Source organism: Capsicum annuum, chromosome 3, assembly GCF_002878395.1.
Source record: "Capsicum annuum cultivar UCD-10X-F1 chromosome 3, UCD10Xv1.1, whole genome shotgun sequence".
Taxonomy (NCBI): domain Eukaryota; kingdom Viridiplantae; phylum Streptophyta; class Magnoliopsida; order Solanales; family Solanaceae; genus Capsicum; species Capsicum annuum.
Window position 1 is genome coordinate 248,352,033 of NC_061113.1, and position 20,064 is coordinate 248,372,096.

General features: G+C 36.0%; 2 protein-coding genes across 2 annotated transcripts; both read left to right on the top strand.

Moving 5' to 3' along the window:
* Nucleotides 1-1,113: 1,113 nt before the first annotated feature.
* LOC107862443 (aminoaldehyde dehydrogenase 2) lies at nt 1,114-9,623 on the top strand. Its single transcript, XM_016708033.2, has 15 exons — nt 1,114-1,465; nt 1,679-1,812; nt 2,510-2,590; nt 2,674-2,822; nt 3,728-3,820; nt 3,907-4,030; nt 4,134-4,199; nt 4,294-4,363; nt 4,773-4,849; nt 6,492-6,605; nt 8,450-8,527; nt 8,613-8,764; nt 8,842-8,902; nt 9,004-9,110; nt 9,332-9,623. The coding sequence occupies exons 1-15, from the start codon at nt 1,348-1,350 to the stop codon at nt 9,423-9,425; spliced, it is 1,518 nt and encodes a 505-aa protein (XP_016563519.1). The 5' UTR covers nt 1,114-1,347; the 3' UTR covers nt 9,426-9,623.
* Nucleotides 9,624-12,631: 3,008 nt separating this feature from the next.
* On the top strand, nt 12,632-19,636 carry LOC107862445 (mannose-1-phosphate guanyltransferase alpha). The gene is made up of 16 exons (XM_016708035.2): nt 12,632-12,817; nt 13,094-13,192; nt 13,475-13,572; nt 13,746-13,846; nt 13,933-14,011; nt 14,218-14,278; nt 14,438-14,484; nt 14,607-14,699; nt 14,791-14,881; nt 15,199-15,247; nt 16,367-16,483; nt 16,585-16,732; nt 17,519-17,611; nt 17,694-17,762; nt 19,181-19,223; nt 19,333-19,636. The coding sequence occupies exons 2-16, from the start codon at nt 13,135-13,137 to the stop codon at nt 19,431-19,433; spliced, it is 1,248 nt and encodes a 415-aa protein (XP_016563521.1). The 5' UTR covers nt 12,632-12,817; nt 13,094-13,134; the 3' UTR covers nt 19,434-19,636.
* The last annotated feature ends 428 nt before the right edge of the window (nt 19,637-20,064 follow it).

Consider the following 20,064-nt stretch of genomic DNA (forward strand, 5'->3'; position numbering starts at 1 on the left):
TATTTAAAGATAAAGTATTTCATTGAAGAATCTCCACATAAATTCACGGAGCATTTATAAAGAGATCATCCTAGCCGTCAAATTATAGAGAGAAGAATCAAGCGGGAAGCAAAATTGTTTATCAATAATTTATGTTTCTTCATATTTTCTTTATGGTTGAAGTTTATTTTTCATGAATGAAAAAATTCATTGTAAACATGTGTATTTCCAATTTCTGTAAGTACAATTTACATATGTGATGTGGTGTTTTATACTCCATTCACATCTTTTTAATTAGCTGGCCTCCTTTCTAAAAATATTTATTTTAATTTAGTTGTACCTTGATGATATCAAGAGAATTTTATGATGTTCTTTCAATACTACCTTTATCATTAAATGACTAAATAAAGTATATATACTCAAGTTTATATTTTTAAAGTATAATTAATAAAGTTAATTTGGTTAAATAAATTTCTAATAAATATTTTGGTGTGTCAAGTAACTAATATGATAGAGAATAAAGTAGTTGAAAAGTCGCAAATATAAAGTGATACTACATTCTACGTGTACTAGTTATGGAGTTAGACATTACTTGTGATCTTTCAACTTTTACTCACATGGACAAGTCCAGTCTGTCCAGATCATCTCGTTTATAAAGTGCATGCTTTTTTGAATTATTTACTTTGTATGTTTTCCTTAATCCAATTATTACGAAATAAGACTATACAAAAAGATGAAATAAACATTACTATTATACAATTTTCCTCTTTTCAAAATACTTCTACTAACTCCATTAGTTCGAAATAAAAGCTAAAAAGGAGATGATCTAAGAGTTGGGAGAATTTTTATATCGACCCTACTTTCATGTTTAACTATTAATTAATGTCATATTTAATTTATTAACAGACATATTTTATATAATTTTTTAATTTTTTACATAAATTCATCAAATGAGATGGCAAAAGTATTTCAAGGTTTACACTATTTTTTTTATTCATTCTTATTTTGATATGTTTCACTTTAACTAAAAATCTTTCGAAATAGGTTTTTAAATTTGAAGATATAGATATAAATTTTGCATATACCCTCTCTTAGACCTTATTTAGTGAATTTCATCGGGTATTATTATATTGTTGTTTAGTGCGTTATTGTGTGCACACAAGCTCGAGCGTACACGCGCGGGACCCGAAAAGTGACGCGCACAGCCCGGGACACCTTTACAGTCGCTATAGATGGCATTTTTTTCAATTGAAATCTTTTCAACAAATTCAGCTATAAAGTAGGAATCAGCGCTGCGCTATTTTTTTCTACTCTTATCATTAGCACACAGTACTCTACAAAGTAGTGAAGTGATCGAAGTGTAAAATCATGGCAATTCCTAATATACGAATCCCTACTCGCCAGTTGTTCATCGATGGTGACTGGAGGGAACCCGTTAAGAAGAATCGGTTACCCATCATCAATCCGGCCACTGAAGAGACTATCGGTATTCTAGTTTCTAGGTTTAATTTCAAAGTTTGTGTTTATTTTTATTTTTTTTGTGAAGATTTGTGAGTGTTTTATGGTTGGAAGTTAGAATATTTTCTAGAATAGGATTTTCAAGGTTTTTTTTTTTTTTTTTTTTAGATATGGTTTGAAATTAATTGTTTTTTGTTTGATCTGATTGTATTTTTTTTTTAATCTTATATTGGATTTTCAGGGGATATTCCGGCAGCCACAGCGGAGGATGTAGATATCGCCGTGAAAGCTGCACGGAGAGCGCTTCGTCGAGATGATTGGGGTTCTACAACTGGAGCACAGCGCGCTAAGTATCTTCGTGCTATTGCTGCTAAGGTTGGTTTCATCAGTTTGGTTATTTTTCCCGTTGTTGTAATTAGGTGGAGCATGTAGTAGGTTTTAATTTCTTTCAGGAATAAGTTAATCTAACTTTGTTAGTTTGCTTGGCCTGAACTACCTCTACGAAATTCTGACGCTATTATGTTTTAATTATTTTTAAGTGGAATTTCTCATCTAAGACAATATGATAGTGGATCTTGTTAGATCAGTTAACAAAATATTTGTATATAGCCCTGGAGTCGCATCAAGATCGCTCGATCTGTAACCCAAAAAAGGAAAATCTGTCTAGTTGTGTCCTTCAGCTAATGAATAGTGCCATCACCAATTTAAATCTAATTGATAACACTTGCGTAGCTTATTCTGTTTGAATGACAGTAAATTGTTTCTCTTTTATGTTGCATTCTCAACCAAAAAAAATCGCTTTTCTTCTGAACTGAACTGAACTGAACAGCAGTATGATAATGTCAGTTTTTCGCTACCTTTCGAAGTAATCTCCGAATTACTTCGATGGTTGTGAAATACAATAGTAGATAGCAAAACCAGTTTGATTAGATTATATTGTAGTGTATTTATAGCTGCTGCGTATATATCATTTATCTTGATTCTTGGTGTTTGAGTGTCAGATATTTATATGACTAGTGATTTCTTTTATGCATAAGTGATTCCATTGCTACTGTTTTTACATGTACTGCAGGTACAGGAGAGAAGGCCTGAACTAGCTACACTTGAAACTATTGATAACGGAAAGCCCTGGTTCGAGGCAGCCTCTGATATAGTACGTTCTTGCTTAATGGGATAAACCCAGTTTTATTTGTTCAAAATACTTTGTTTACTTACGTACACTTTCTTATCTTCCAGGATGATGTCGTAGCGTGTTTTGAGTACTATGCAGATCTCGCTGAAGCTTTGGATTCAAAAAAGAAGACTGAAGTTAAACTTCATTTGGATTCATTCAAGAGCCATGTTTTAAGAGAACCTCTTGGTGTTGTGGGGTTGATTACTCCATGGTACGCCACTTACCATTAATGATTTATGCTCTTGTTATCTCTTTCAACCCAGTTCGGAGTATGGTATTCTTATTTTTCCAACCAATATGATGTTATAGGCGACCAACTTCTGCATTGTACCTATAGTTACTGTTCATGTGGCTGCTATGTGGTTATGAGAATTTATGAAAAATGAGAGACTGTTCTAGTGAGCCTAACTTTGATCTTTATGATTAATTAAGATGTCCTTTTGAATTCCCAAAGAAACAACAATAGTTTGCAATTGTAGCTCATTAAAGTAGTTATCGGCTAGTTCAGTGGTGTCTTAAATTGACCATGTTGGATGCCAACTTAACACGAGCATCGGGAATGATAATCAAGTGGACTAGTGAGAACTACATTTATTGGATATTGACAACATATGCATTTCAGGTTCTTCAAAAGGTGAAATCCCATTGAGATGAAAGCCTTTGGAAAGTTGATATTCTAGTAATTAGAGTTATTTAGGTGCCTTGAGAAAAGGACTAGAGAAATTAGATTAAAAAATAGGAGACTCGAGGGGATATAGGAAAGTGTAGAGTCCCTCCTAAATATTTCTTTGTTTATTGACCTCAAACGAGTTGCATCTTCAAGGCAATCAGGAATACTTGTGAAAGTCGAGAGGGGTGTTGACAGGGGGAGGGAGAAGGGACATGCTTCAAGAGAATCTTTTTTTTCTCTTTTCTTATTTTTACCATTCACTCCAGTAAATGGGAAACGCGGGATTTACAGTTTCACAGGTTCCTAATAAGATAACTTTTTTATTAACAAATAAGGGAAGTGGAAAATCAGTCTTCTGGAGCATTGTGAATTTCAATGGATTTTTCGTGTTTGGTATGAGAGAAGATTTAGGCAGTTGACTTGTGAGCTTCTGTTTCATAATGAAGGAATTATCCTCTTTTGATGACCACATGGAAAGTCGCTCCTGCCCTAGCTGCTGGTTGTGCAGCAGTACTTAAGCCATCAGAGCTAGCATCTATGTGAGTCCTCATTTTTTTTCTCCATTATCCATATTATTGGTCCATATCATTAACATCTTTACTCTTTTCTTGTTTTTCAAATTCAGTACCTCTTTGGAGTTGGGTGAAATCTGTAGAGAGGTGGGTCTTCCTCCTGGTGCCCTTAACATACTAACAGGATTGGGACATGAAGCTGGTTCTCCTTTGGTATCACATCCTGATGTTGACAAGGTTTGCTTTGTTTTTAGGTGTATCTATGCTTATTAATTTGTGCTTGCCTTTAGTACTATGTAATTTCATGTGGTGAATGCATTTTACTTCTTTGTGTGAGCAGATTGCATTTACAGGAAGTGGCCCAACAGGGGTCAAGATCATGACCGCTGCAGCTCAACTTGTTAAAGTATGCCCACATCTGAATAATTATTTAGTTTTTTATTGGCAATACTGATATGCTGTTGGATTCAGCATACTAAGCCTCTGTATGCCATTTGCAGCCCGTCACTCTAGAGCTTGGTGGGAAGAGTCCAATAGTTGTGTTTGATGATGTTCATGACCTTGATATAGGTTTGCTCTTTTTGACCCTATGTGACAATCCCCGTCTAGTATATGTTATCTTTTCCTGAATAATCTGGAATTTGCTATGATATACTTAACAAATTGATAATTTTGGAAAAGGAGGAAATTCATCACTTCAATATTCTTATATTTCGGAGGAACATCATCAATATATAAAAAAGAAGGAAAGAAAGAATAGGGGAAAGCCAGCTATTGAAATTGAACAGTTGATTAACACATAACAAATTGATGCTCTAAACACTGAGTAATGTATAGATGCGTAATAATTGCTTAAACTGTTGGAATTGGAGTCTTAATACTACTTTCTACACCCTCATGCATTTCAGAGTTCACCTTTCCGCTGCAATTAAGAAATTAATATAGCTCTTGAATTAAAGTGTCCTCATTGTTTGCACAGCTGCTGAGTGGACTCTTTTTGGCTGCTTTTGGACAAATGGTCAAATTTGCAGTGCAACATCACGTCTTATATTACAGGTAACTAAATGTTGGAGAAGGCCCATCCATTTAGTCAGTTTTCATTTTTTGTTTAACACAGTTCTCTGATTCCACACCGTTTACCATTTATCTAGAGGCAATCAGCAATTCCTTAAGAATACAAGATGATTGTAGGGGCGATGAGTATCTTAAGGAATGGATAATTAGGTTTTCTCATAATTCTATATCGGGGTCACTCATTCTTCTGGTTGCTCATAATGAAGTTTCTTCAGGTTTATAATTATGTGAAACTCGCTTGCTCCTTAGCTTGGTAGTTCACTGATGGTACCTGAGCCAAACATAATATCAGCTAAATAGTTCACAGAGCATACACATCTTGTATCATACGCATGTCTTTTTTTGCAGTGTAACAGGAACATCACTGCAAACCTTTTCGTCATAGTGAGAGGGGTCATATGTCTTACTTGATTTAGATAACTGCTGATTCGTGATTAGTTTAATTTATAGTTGTCAGATAAGATTCCACAATATGTGGAGAGCCATTCCCGATAGTATGGAATGAGAATTTTCTCATTTCTTTGAATAGAAAAGGCTCAATTGGTTATTAAGAGAAGCATTAAGATAAGTCATACCAAAGAGATGGATCGACTAATTCCTTTTCTCTCTATCCCGTGGAATTAGATGAGCTGCGCGCAAGCTGGCCTGGACACCACGGTTATATATAAAAAAAATAATAGGATGGGCGACCTACTTAATTCAGTTTCGGGAAACAGTCAATATCTGACCAGAATTCTTGAATGTTGGAACAGGAAGGGTGGTGTGTTTGGGGGGGGGGGGGGGGGGGAGTTGGTCATCCTAATGGCTGACTGAGCATAATGTGCATCTACACTATACCTCTGTAAACCAGATAATACTTTATCAAAGAAAAGGCTAAAATAGCCTTCTTCCTTTGATTAGAATTTGGTCCCAATTTGGACATTGATATTAGTTTGACCTTAGAAAATTTTAATATCCTTAACTGAAAACAAAGTGCTCTGTAACAGATATATGTTAGAATTCAGAGATTTCCCTCTAAAAAAAAATACTTTTGAAAAATAAGCATTTTTTATCAAATTTACAAGCACCGTTTGACTTGGCACAAAGCTTGAGAAAAAAACAAAGACTTTTTAAATTTGTGGTCCAATACACTCCTTGACCATTTGTGTGACTATAATCCATTTTGTTAAGGGTAAAAGGGAAATTTTCAAGCAGATTGTTTCAAATTATAGAAAGATGACATTCTTTTTTGGACGGACTAAAAAAGAAAGTGTGCCACATAACTTGAGACTGAGGGAGTAAGAAGGAAAATGAAAGGCATGTTATTTTCTGCGCAATTAACTTTCTTTATAAAAAAAATAAATGGAAGACATGGTCTTAGCAGAAAGGTTTTTTCATTCTCAAATAGTAAATAGATCAGTTTCAACTGCCCTTTTTAAGAAAAGAGTAGGATGATCGACTCTCAGATAGAGGGTGAGACCTAGCTTTTTTTTAAAAGAAAAGGAAAATTCTTGTGCCACCTTATCATAACTCTGTGAAAAAAATACTATTACAAAGTCCCTTTGATGCATCCTGTAATGCTATTGCCCTTTCTATTATCGTCAAACACTAGAGCTCTTTGTGAAGCCAAATTATCAATTTGCAGGATACAATTGCTCCAAAATTTTTGGACAGGCTTCTTGAGTGGACGAAAAACATCAAAATCTCGGATCCCTTGGAAGAAGACTGCAAGCTTGGTCCTGTCATTAGTCGTGGACAGGTAAAGAAATTATGTCATTAAACCCTAGTTCTCCATATGTTAGTTTGTTACCTATTGACTTTTGTTTAAAGGAGGATAAAAATCAAGAAAAAAAAAGAAATAATGGTGACTGCTCTCTGAAATTTGTCCAGCTAGCCAGAAGCATAGTTTTGAGCTTGCAGTAAATTTAGAACTTACTCCACAACTACATGTATAGTTTGCTCGATAGATATATCTCAGACTTGACAGAAGCTATTTTCACTGTATGAAGAATAAAGGAATAAAAAGGTTAAGAGAATCTGTTTATGGATGGTCTAGTTCGTTTTAGATATAACAGTACTTAACAAGAATGTAAGCTAGATTGAAAAGCCACCATGTTCATGTCGTCTCTTGAGTTCACTTGGGAAGACTACCCCTTGTGGCTGATATTTATTGAAAACAACGGGTCCTATTAAAAAAATGAGAGGAGGTTGTAAAACTGTTAGATGTGTTGCAAGAGAATGGACCAAATCTCTGCCTGCTGGAGATATTTGATAAAATGGAATAATTATGAAGTATTTGGTCCCCTTCCACAAGGATGATTTGACCAGTTAATTCTGAATGCACAATATAAAAGGATCGTCCCCTCCTCCCCAAGATAAACACATACTGAGTATTTGACCAAGACAATAGAATAGGATAGCTCTTGCCAGGCATTTCTTTGCAAGGTCAGCAAAGATGATGCCTCAAACTACTACTTCTATCCACCAGATGATTAGGGTGATTATTGAAAATATATTTCTTTACTGTAACTAACTCTTAGCTTGGGAGAAATGAAGGATTTTGGTGGGATGGGGTGGGGGTGGATGCGTTTCCATTGCATTATGGTTCTTGTTAAAGTGTTCCCATCGTTTAATGTCACCTCCAGTTTCATCTTGTTAACTTCACCTCAGTGTTCCCATTGTTTAATGTCACCTCCCGTTTTTATCTTGTTAACTTCACCTCTAATTTATCAAAAATGCATGGGACCTTAATCTGAGAGTAACAAATTCTTCCTCGTTAAACTTTGTTGCTAATACCATTATCAAGAAACTTCGTTGCTAATACTGTCAATTTGAAATTCAATTCACACCCTTGTTTCTTATCCTATTCGTAGCAAAGAAATCTGATTAGTTCTGGCCATAATTGCATAACTTTGGGTTAGGAACTTAGATGTTTGGTGTATATCCCATCTAAAGTTCTTGGTAAAACTCTATATTGGATAGTAATTGAGTACTGCCAGTATTAACGGCAGTCAATGCTGTATATATCCATCTGCTTTCCCTAGTTAGTCGATGTCATTATTAAAGAACTATTGATGTGAGATATCATTTATTTCAGAACTGGTGGAATTTAATTTAGTTCGATGTAAGATTTAAGATTAAGAGAATTCATGTTACTTGCCAAAATTAATGAGAAAATAATTGGTCTTCTTGTCCAAAATATTGTCAACCAATCATTTGCTAAGTGAAGGAAAGTTTCTATAACAACACCCTGAAGTAAAAGGTGGTTGGCTTACATCTTAAAAATAATTTGAGGGGAAATCATAATACAATCGGCGTGGGGTGGTCGGTGTAGTTATTATGAAAAAATCTCAAAAATAGAGAGAATGATCATAATTCACAACAGTTTAGAAGTCTTTTAAGATACTAATAGGAACTCTGTCATCACTGAGTAAAGCAGTATCATTTTAAAATGACATGGATATTGGCTTCCAATTTGTGTCTAGTCTGTTCTTTTCTTGTTTCTCATTCATGACGTGCAGATCATGTTTATCTGCTGGTTTCTTTTTCCTTCTTAGCGAACTTATGGGCAAATTCTTATATGTGGACTGTTTTACCTTTCAGTATGAGAAGGTCTTGAAGTTCATCTCAACAGCCAAAAGTGAAGGTGCAACCATTCTTTATGGTGGGGACCGACCTCAGGTAAGAAATGCTTTTGGTTGAAAGTATGCAGGTGATGTATTTATTAATCAGTTGAAACATGACTTAATTCTCCACTGGATTTCAGCACTTAAAGAAAGGATACTACGTTCAACCAACAATCATAACTGATGTTGATAAGTCCATGGAAATCTGGAAAGAGGAGGTATTTGGACCTGTTCTTTGTGTCAAAACATTTAAAACTGAAGAGGAAGCTATTGAACTAGCAAATGATACGAAGTGAGTTGGCTAGACTTCAAATCTATGATTCTGTTATTTTACAAACATTCTTTTCCCTTATTACACTTCTTTGTTAGGTATGGTTTGGCGTCTGCTATTATGTCAAAAGATCTTGAAAGGTGTGAACGTTTCACAAAGGTGAGAGTAGTTCCTCAATAGCTAAAAACATTGTTTATCCATACCAAAAAACACTGCTTCTTCAAAATCAAGGATTACCTCTTATTAATTGGACTTTGCAGGCTTTTCAGTCAGGGATCGTCTGGATCAACTGCTCGCAGCCATGCTTTTGGCAACCTCCATGGGGAGGTAAAAAGCGTAGTGGTTTTGGACGCGAACTTGGGGAATGGTAAGCACTCATTGGTTGATTGTGGTGTACCATCTTGAATAACATTCAAGTGGCTTAGCAATTACCTCACTTTCCCTTCATCAACCCTTAAAATTCTCTTTCTGGAATTAACTGTGTTGTAGAAAAGCAACCTTGTATGAAGGGTAAAGTTGTGGTTGTAGTATTACCACGCAAGTTGTACAGCTGATAAATGATATCTTGCTCTTTCTTCTTCCTCGCAGGAGTCTCGAGAACTACCTAAACATTAAGCAGGTGACTCAGTATGCGACTCCCGACGAACCATGGGCTTTTTACAAGTCCCCTTCAAAGCTGTGAATCTTTCAAGTGCTCAAGGATTCTGTGAATGATGAAGAAGCAGAGATGAAACTTGATCTGATATAGGACTAGCGTTGTTTGTTGCTATCTAGTCTAATAAATTTGTTTGAAGGAGAAAATGTTGACTGCATTTTTCACTGATATTGCCTTCCACTTCTGTTTAATTTTTTCTTTAAGAGCAAAGTGTCTTATCTTTAATCTGGAGTAGTATTTCTGTAATGCTAGAACATCCAGAAAAGAAGGGATGTCCCTTAGGGGTCGTTTGGTTGGACACAAGTTATTCCGGGATTATCTATGGGATTAATTATCCCACCTCAAGGTGGAATAAAGACAACACGACAATCCTGTGATAACTAATCTCGAAATAAGTTATTCTAAGCATTTTATCCCAACCAAACATGGGATAAGCTCATCTTAATTTTAATCGCAAAATTAGTTATGACTTATGCCTTGTACCAAACGGGCCCTAAGTTGGGTGGAATAAAGCCGAGATTATGTGTCTTTACATGGGGAAGGAGTAATAAGCATTAGGGGTTAAGTTTAGATTGCGTGAGTGGGAGTCGTTTGGGAGGATGATACAATTATGACAGTTTGGTGAAATGTGAGTCAATCAAGCATATTCATCATATATCTGTTCTGTACTTCTGTTCTCTAAGGGTGTGTTTGGTACGAAGGAAAAAGGTTTTCCTGAAATTTTTTTTCCTATAAAATATTTTCATGAAAACAAGTTTGTTTCTTATTTATTTTATTATGTTTGGTTGGTGAGTGGAAAATATTTTTTAGTACGTGGTTGGTGAATATTTTTCAGAAAATATATTTTTAATGTTTAGCTAAAGAGTAGAAATACCTTTTAGGAAAATAATTTTGACCTCAAAAAATACTTTTTTTAGGGCTTGTTCGATATGGAGGAGAAAGTTATTTTCTAGGAAAATAATTTATTTTTTATGTATATTCTTGTGTTCGTTATGCAAGTAAGAAAAAAATTATTTGTATGTATTTAATAAAAAAAATGAAAATGAATATTGTAAGAAGGGTGGAATAAGACAAAAAATTTGAAATTCTTTTTGAAAAAATTAAATCTTTTCTTTTGAAAGAGGGGGCTGTTTTTTTCTTATTTTTTTTTGGGGTGGGTGGGTGGGTGGGGGGGGGGGGGTCAGGTGGTAGGGAATGGGGTAAGGAAGAAATTTTTTGAAAAACAAATTAGAAAAATTTAGGGAGTGGGGGTACGGGGGAGGGGCGGCTAGTAGGGGGTCGAGGTAGGGGAGCGAGGATGGGGTATCAAAAAATTTTAAAAACAAATTAAAATTAATTTTTTGGGGGGTGGGGGGGAGGATGGGGGTTTGATAGGGTGCGGAGTAAGAAAAAAAATTTGATTTTTCTTTTAAAAAAATTAAACATTATTTTTGGAGCGGATTGATAGGAGGTGGGGTCAGGATTGGAATGGGGTAAGAAAAAAAATTGAACTATTTTTAAAAGAATTAAATAGTTTTTTTTTTGAATGGGAGTGGTAGGGAATTGAGGATCGGTGTAGAGGTGTGTTATTTTGAGAATTGTATAAATATTTTAACTTGATAGTAAGGTAGAAAGAAAGTTTTAAAAAATATTTCTCAAAATATTTAATCCGATCAAATATAAATTTTTATTCAAAAAATGCTTTCTTTCATACCAATCACACTCTAAGTGCACGTTACTTAGCTACATTTCATGGAAAAGGGGGTGGGGGTGGGGGTGGGGGTGCGGGGTTTAGCAAGTAGTAATATAAGCAACATTAATTCATGTAACGCAATGCACTCAACAGATTCACAAAGGGGAGATAGCATTGAGGGCGTAGCACCTGCTAAAGAATAATCTTGCGATTTTGTGAGCTGCCCTTTTGTGTCGGTAAGAAATGAAAATGATTGGGAATTATACGCAACCTAATTTACATGGCTGTATTAAATATAAATAATATACATTTTTCCAATCATATAAGTGATGGTGACCAACGATATGTTATTGTATTGCCGTGGATGTGTGGACTTACTAGAGGAGATCGAGTTTGCAATGAGATTATCCGGGAGAAGGTGAGAGTGACTTCTGCGGCGGATAAGATGCGGGAAGGAAGATTGAGATGGTTTAGGCATGTGATGAGGAGGGGCACGGATACCCCAGTTCGTAGGTGCGAGAGATTCGCTTTGGATGGCTTCAGGAGAAGTAGAGGTAAACCGAAGAAATGCTGGAGGGAGATGATTAGACATGACATGGATCAGCTACAACTTATTGAGGACATGACCCTAAATAGAAGGGTGTGGAGGACGCAGATAAGGGTAGAAGGCTAGTGTGAGTGTAGGTTGTAGCAAGTAGTTAAGTGATTTTTTTATGTAGCCGGGTTAGTATTCTTTGGACTGTGTCCATAGGTAGGAGTCTCTAGCCAAGAGAGTTTGGGGGTGGTGGGTGTCTTTGATCTTTGTGTGTATGTTCTTACTCGGTGAGTGTCCTATTTCTTAGTCTTTATTTCGTAGTGCTCTTATTTATTTCTCTTAACTCGCATTTTCTATGATTTTTATTTTTGCTATTTTATTCCTTATTTCTATTATGTCATTCATTCTGCTGCTTGTTTCATTACGACCTTATTTACTATTCTTTATCTTGAGCCGAGGGTCTATCGAAAACAACTCTCTACTTCTTCGGAGATAGCAGTATGGACTGCGTACATCTTACCCTCTCCAGATCCACTTTATGAGAACACACTAGGTTTATTGTTGTTGTTGAGAATGATATAAGAATTAAAAAAAGAAATAGGTTCTTTGTTTGAAACGCTGCCACCTTAATGGGCCTGCAACGCGCGATCTGATCTGAATTAATAGGGTTAATTCATTATTCGGTGCAGCTCCATCATTTATTCCGGATGATTACATCTTTCTTACTTGTCTGTCATTCCCAATGAAATTTTACAATCTAAGTTAGGTACACCCTTTCAGCAGTCAGCACGTGGGCCTCAAGTAATGTCTTTTGATTTCACCTCTTTCATCTTTATTCTATTCTGATGAGAAAAAAAAAATTAAATATATAAACCTTTTTGTCTTAGCTTCCATGAGGGTGTTTTGCATAACTTATTTTTAAGTGTTTTTAATTTTTAAAATACTTTTTAAATTTTTGGAAGAAAAAAAGAACATGAAAAAAATAAAATTAAAAGAAGAATATGCCTTCCAAGTTCCATTTATCACATTTGTCTCAACATATGATCTTCCAACGATCGGAAAAAATAAAAAAGATACTACGATGTTACGATACTATATAGTGCATATTACTACTACTACCTTAAATTAGACAGGTTGTGACATCATAATAAATACAAACAAATTTCTATATTTCACCTGGAGATGAGTGATGAAAGCCATGTGAATACAAAGGTCGAAATTTCCCACCTCTACATTATCTCTGGATCTCCCCTTATATCTTTTTGTGTTCAGCTCAATATTTTACATTACTACTATTTTTCTTATATATATTCCTCTTTTGACGTCTGTCTATCTCCCCTCACATCCACCACACACAATTACTCTTCACTTCACTCTTACACAATTTTTCTATCTTTTGTTAGCACTGTCACTTTCAGGTTTCTGTTTTGTGATTTGTTGAGTAATTGAGATACCCTTTTGAGATTATTGAATGTGTTTATTGTAAAGTTCAAGAATTGGAGCTGTTGATTTGAGATCTGATAGAAAATATGGGAAGTTCTGAGGAGAAAGTTGTCGCTGTGATCATGGTCGGTGGACCAACCAAAGGTATGCATCTTCATTCCAGTTTGAAATTTGGGAATAAACGGAACCCCTTTGATTAATTTCAGTACAATTTTCTTAAAAACGTATAGCTTTTGAAGGAAGTTCAAATCTTGTGCCATGTTCTTGATTCCAGTTTCTTGTTGTTGGAATTTGGGAATAAACGGAACCGTTGATTCATTTCAATTTCCAATTTTCTTGATGATATGTAGTTTTTAAATAAAGATCAAATCTTGTGAATTCAGACAGAAGCCTTGTTCTTGATTCCTTAGCTATGTGCATTGACAGGTACACGTTTTCGCCCATTGTCATTGAACATACCAAAGCCACTTTTTCCATTAGCTGGACAGCCTATGGTTCATCATCCGATTTCTGCCTGTAAAAAGGTAATGCTTTCTTTGCTCTAACGCCACATATGTGTATAAAGATCTTGTGTTCTAAGTTGTAACACAAAGAAAAGGGATAAAGGAACAGAATTCTTGCATTGATTGATAAATGGGGTGTGCAAAGTCCAAATTTTATGCATTAAGCTAAATAATTGTGTACTATGGCTTTTCAGATTCCGAATCTAGCACAGATCTACCTCATTGGCTTCTACGAGGAGCGTGAATTTGCGATATATGTCTCTTCAATCTCAAATGAACTACGAATTCCTGTCAGGTTACATACTATCCTGCTTATCCTTGCAGTGAGAACTTCTAAATATTGAAGGTCATTGATGTCTCTATTGAACTTATTGTTACTAGATACCTGAAGGAGGACAAACCACATGGTTCAGCTGGGGGCCTTTACAACTTTAGGGATCTGCTTATGGAAGACAGCCCGGTTGGAATCTTCACTCTTCTTGATTATATGTATATTCTTGTGATGATCATGTATAAATTGCTTGGAATATCTAGCTACAGAATTAGTTACTGGAAACATAAGAATTGATCAAATATGGTCTAAATATCTGAAAATATAAGTGGGGCTACTGCCTCATCATACTTAGCTTATCACCATTGACGTGGTTATTTAATCTCATCTGGCAGTCACATATATTTTTGCTGAACTGCGACGTTTGCTGCAGTTTTCCACTGCCTGAGATGCTCGGTAATTGACTCTTTCTTTCCCTCTTTATGCTTCGTTCACATTTCTTAAGCTTCACTCATCTCCTCTCTTGATCAACTTCTCTGCAATAAAGAGCACTGCAGTGATTTAGAATTTCTGATCTTTTCCAAATTTTGCCTTCTGTTTGCTCAAAACTTGCAGAGGCTCATAGAAGATATGGTGGAATGGGAACCATTCTTGTCAGCAAGGTAGATGAAAGTACCCTCGAACTGCTTGTCTAAGACACATGCTATTGGCTATTTTATAGCTTATTGATTCTATTGTTGTGATTACTGCCTGTTGAAAGTCTAATTTGAGTTTTCTTGTGCAGGTGTCAGCTGAGACAGCCAGTGAATTTGGAGAACTGGTCGCTGACCCCGTCACCAATGAACTGTTGCATTACACAGAGAAACCTGAAACTTTTGTACGTCCATATCCAACATTAACTTACTCTTGGATTTTTCTTGCATAAACTAATGCTCATGGATTCTTGCCTAAATATGAATGGAATGCAGGTGAGTGACCGCATCAACTGTGGTGTGTACGTATTTACACCAGATATCTTCAATGCTATTCAAGGAGTATCCACTCAGAGGAAAGACAGAGGTTGGTCTATGCATCATAACTAGAGGTTCCTGTGATTATGTGTCATGTTTCAAGAACTGAGACTTTTGGTCCAACGTTTCATTTGATCTCATCGTTCTAAGTTCTAACGTCATTTTCATCTTAGAAGCATATTGGGCTGATTTGAACATTTACATAGCATAATTGCTGAAATTGACACTGTTGTGATTGACTTGGCCCAATATTACGTCTTCCTAATCAAATGTGGATTTCAAGTTTTTAAAACTGATGCAGTGAGTTGGTCCCAAACAATCGTATTATAGGGGGTGATGTATGAAGTATTTGCTCTTCTGTTGCAGCTAACCTAAGGCGTGTATCCAGCTTTGAAGCTCTTCAGCCAGCAAACAGGTATTTCCTGTACAACTACATATTATAGACATTTTGGTGTTACCTTCATAGAATAGTTATCTCATCTGCAATTGCCCTCTATTATAATATCACTGTTGCAGCTCAACATGGTATCTAGGTTCATAGTCTGATTTTTCATTCTTCTATTCAATTGCTTAAAAAACATGGTTGCTTCATTCTCCTTGTTGTCATGTTGCACACATCCAGATTTAACATTTATTTGCAAATTTATCTCAGCATTTTGGGTAAGATGGGGTGAAGCTTTATAGCTGTAGTAGCGATAATCACTTTGCAGGATAGAGGTTCTAGGTGCTGGCATAATTTTCACCTTTGTTTCTTAGGGCAATATCGGATACTTATCTTCTTTAAGTTGTTGAGGAGAATGCATAATGAGCAGATTTTCGGTTTCTAAATCTTCAGAAGGATCATGATTCTAGTTTGTTTTTGAGGTTATTCATTTCATTGGGATGATTTTACTTAAGTATCATATGTTCCCACAAGGTCACCTGTTATTTTGAGCTGTAAAGGAATGGAAGAGGTTACTGCTCACTGTTTGACCGGTAAATGCTATTCAAAGGGAAAAGTGTATGTCTTGTTGTCTACACTGTCATTGAGGAGTCCACCAAAACTGAAACCAGTCTTTGATCTTTGAAGCCCACACTTCAAGCTTAAGCCATTTTATTTTGGCATCTTCCTGAGGTCTGCTCACAGTTAGTTTGAACAAGACAATGCCACATACGTCTGAATAATTTAACTGTGTGGTTGTGCACCTCTCGCTTGAATCGTGTTACCTGATCTTATAGGTAACCTCCTGAAAGAAGCTTCATCTGAAAAAGGATCATATGAATAAATCACCCGCTCTAGGTGATACCTTGGCAAAAATTGGTCAAGTAGGGGGCTGCAGACTGCTGTTACTAGAGCTGGATTATGGGTCTTCGAGTCACAACTTTGTATAGAATAAATGAACGAGGTTTATGACTCTTAAATAGGAGCAGAAAATTTAATCTTTCTACTGAATAATACTTTGAATTGGAAAAAAGAGTTTAAAGGTAACAGTGCACCTGAAAAAAGGATGTCTGGTTCCTTCTTTTCCTTTCCTGATACGAGCTTGTTTGGCAGGAGTTTTTCAACAGACTTTGTACGGTTGGATCAAGATATTTTGACACCTCTTTCAGGGAAGAAGCAACTATATACCTATGAAACCATGGATTTCTGGGAACAAATTAAAACACCAGGGTAAGCCAATCACATAAGGTGCTTATCCTCCCAGACTTACCATTTCAAATGTCAAGATTTAAGGTGATGGGTGAGGTTTTTTTTTTTTTTTTCTTTTTCAGAATGTCTTTGAAATGCTCTGGTCTCTACCTGGCTCAATATAGATCAACCTCACCACATCTTTTGGCAAGCGGGGATGGCTCAAAGACTGCAACCATCAGTGGTGATGTTTATATCCATCCATCTGCTAAAGTTCATCCAACTGCAAAGGTAGATATATTCAGATACACCTACAACTAACATATTCTGATTATTATATTATTCTATAGATCTCATGGTTAGTTAAGTAAGATTAGTTGTTACTTATTTTAGTGCAATGACTTTTGCAACAACATACCCAGTATGTTCCCACAAAGTGGGGTCTAGGGAGGGTAAGTGTATACCGTCCATACCACTACCTTAGAGGTGAGATAGAGAGGTGTTTCCGATAGACTCCCGGTTCAAGACATTACTGCAATGACTTTTATGATATGAAAAATTGCAAGGATATGGTTTCTCGTTTATTGATGACAATACGTGTTTGAAACAATTAACACCGTCTATGTCGTACTCATCTAGGCTCATAGCAAGTCTATACTGAATGGTACATATCTGCAACACAGTAGCTCTAGGTCATCTGTTTTGTAATGAAAATGATTCTTGGTATGAATTATTTCATTTATTGTAGAGTTTTTTACATTCCCAAGCTGCAGCTTGTACTTTGTTTCAGTTAAAAGTAATGAGATCAAGTCTGATTTCTGCTTGGCATATATGAATCTGAAGAGCTAATTACTGATAGCTCTGATTTCTGCTTGGCATATATGAATCTGAAGAGCTAATTACTGATAGCTCTTGCTTACTTCCATTTTTTTGCCTCAAAAATTTTCTTTATATTGTTTTCTCTTTTACATCATTAATTGCCAGACACTTTTAACCGCAATTGCCCTGGTTTTGTGCTCACTTATGTCTTCCTTCCTTCACCTATAGAATTGACTTGTCTGTTAAAATGCTGAACAGATTGGTCCAAATGTTTCAATTTCTGCTAATGCTCGTATTGGAGCTGGTGCCAGGCTTATCAGTTGTATTATCCTTGACGATGTTGAAATCCAGGTACCAACTACTTCACCACCTAAGAGTTCATGAGATACTTCTATGACATTTGCTGGAATTTAAAAAATGGTTCATTTTCCAGGAAAATGCTGTTGTTATTCATGCAATTGTTGGCTGGAAATCTTCAATTGGAAGATGGTCAAGAGTCCAGGTAAGTGATGGAGGCAGCTATATTCTTGTTTAATACTCCTCCCATTCCTTTATTTGCTCCATTTGGGTTGTGCTTATATTCCTAAATACTTGCTCCTTTCATCTTTCGAGAGTAGTTTGAACAAACTCTTCCTATTACACCCTTTTTCAATAAATGTAATCATTATTGATTTGGAAAGAGGGGTGAAATTTAGTTAGGGATATATTGGTAAAGTTACATTTAATTTTATATGAGTAAGGGATGTATTAAGGGGTGTGCCCGACCCAAAGGGAGCAAATAAAAAGGAATGTTGGGAGTAAATCAAATGCAACAACATACCCAATATAATCCTACACGTGGGGTCTGGGGAGGATAGAGCGTACGTAGACCTTATTCCTATCTCGTGGAGGTGGAGAGGTTGCTTCCCGCAACAAGTCAAAGTAGTTATAATAATAATAATAATACTAAAAAGGGAGCTAGACAATGCTCGAGCTACTAACATTGTACCCTAATCCTCAACCTCCATATCTTCCAATCTACAGCCACTGTCCTCGGTAAGTTGAAGTTGCGTCATGTCTTGTCTAATCACTTCTATCCAATACCTTACGACCTACCTCTACCTCTTCTCATATTCACGTCATCCGACCTCTCGCAACTCCTCACTGGGCATCTAAGCATCTCCTCTTCACATGCCCAAACCTTCTCAGTCTCACTTCCCTCATTTTGTCCAGAGGCCGGCCACTGGTACCTTGTCCCGGATATCCTCATTCCTTATCTCTCCTAGGATTTCCACGCATCCATCTCAGCATTTTCATTTCTGCAGCTTGCATCTTCTGAGCATGAGAGTTTTTGACCAGCCAAAACTCCTCTCCAGTCAAAGTCAGTCTAATATATCAATTACATTGGTGACAAAAGATGCTTTGGTCTTGACACCCCAAACTATACCACAAGATAAACTGATTCTTAATATGCCAGTTTGTCTGTCCTGTCACTACATAATGGCAGCTGATTTCTCCTTTGCAATTAAGTAAGGGAAGAGCTGTCATACTACTAAGTACTAGTAACACTTTTATCAGAGTCAAATAACCTAGAAAAAGTACTTTTTCACATCAAAACTGGATATTATACTTGCTAATTGCTAGTCATTACCCATCATGATATTGAATTAGTACCACTAGTGTAATCCAGGTATTATATGAAGAAAATTATGTAATTCACTGTGATGAAGTAAATGTTGCGCTCGACAGTAAGTACTCGTGTTGATCAATTTCTAAAATGTGTGATCTCTTTGATGGGACTCCTAAGAGTGGCTGTACTAATCCTCTCTTGGAGTCTATTTCCATGCTAGCTGAATAGCGTTCCTCCATTATTTTTGATTTGCTTTCTCTAGTCCTAGGCTTCACATAAGGTGTCTTAAACTAAATCAAAACTGATTTCAGGCAGTAGGAGACTACAACGCAAAGCTCGGGATCACAATTCTTGGTAGTGTATTTTTTAATTCCCAATTCCTAGCTGTTACAGTTCTTATATTTACAAATTGTCAGACTTAACCTCTTGTGGGGGGTTATCTAAATGAATATATTGGAATCAGGTGAATCTGTATCGGTTGAGGATGAAGTAGTGATAATCAACAGCATTGTGCTGCCAAACAAGACTCTTAATGTGAGCGTTCAAGAAGAGATCTTACTTTAAACACAATGAGATGAATTTAGCAGTGTCCTTCTGCTTATGCTACTGGAGCCATCTTCATCTCCCTAGGCTTGTATTAACATTTTTATTCTATGTATGTATTGTTTTGTACATTTCAGTACAGAAGGATTTTGCTGGTTTACTGTTTATTTGTAATTTTCTTTAATAAGAGGCTGCAATAAACGAGTTCTTTTCTTTCTTCCAAATTTTGTTCCCTCTCCCCCTTGCTCCTTAGTAATCTCTCTTTTTTGTTTTATGGCAATTTAATTTCAATTAATTTAGTTTGTTAAAAAGGGAATATTAGGACGTCTCGTGGTTAAGATTTCAGTCTACAGAATGTTCAGATATTCTTTAACTCGATTTTAAGAAGTAAAAAGAATTTTTTTTTTGGGAAGCAGGATATATATATATATATATATAGATATAGATATAATAAAGGAGTAGTTAAGAGGGTTAATACAGATTGTTGACTACTTAGTCAGGGACAAAAATAAGCGAATCTAAGTTCTGATAATTAGTACAAGGATTGATATTCCTAGTATAATCAGTTTCTAGAATGTCTGTCCAAACACATTGTTGGGCTTACACCGGAGGAACTGCCAAAATGGTGGTGCATTGTAAGCATTTCGTCTTC

What these genes read in the sequence shown, in the direction of transcription:
- LOC107862443 (XM_016708033.2), top strand. Translation starts at nt 1,348, where the DNA reads ATGGCAATTCCTAATATACGAATCCCTACTCGCCAGTTGTTCATCGAT. An exon ending in CCATCAGAGCTAGCATCTAT is followed by an intron (nt 3,821 to 3,906) that starts GTGAGTCCTCAT and finishes TTTCAAATTCAG; the next exon opens with TACCTCTTTGGAGTTGGGTG. An exon ending in CACATCCTGATGTTGACAAG is followed by an intron (nt 4,031 to 4,133) that starts GTTTGCTTTGTT and finishes TTGTGTGAGCAG; the next exon opens with ATTGCATTTACAGGAAGTGG.
- LOC107862445 (XM_016708035.2), top strand. Translation starts at nt 13,135, where the DNA reads ATGGGAAGTTCTGAGGAGAAAGTTGTCGCTGTGATCATGGTCGGTGGA. An exon ending in GGTCGGTGGACCAACCAAAG is followed by an intron (nt 13,193 to 13,474) that starts GTATGCATCTTC and finishes GTGCATTGACAG; the next exon opens with GTACACGTTTTCGCCCATTG. An exon ending in GAACCATTCTTGTCAGCAAG is followed by an intron (nt 14,485 to 14,606) that starts GTAGATGAAAGT and finishes TTTCTTGTGCAG; the next exon opens with GTGTCAGCTGAGACAGCCAG.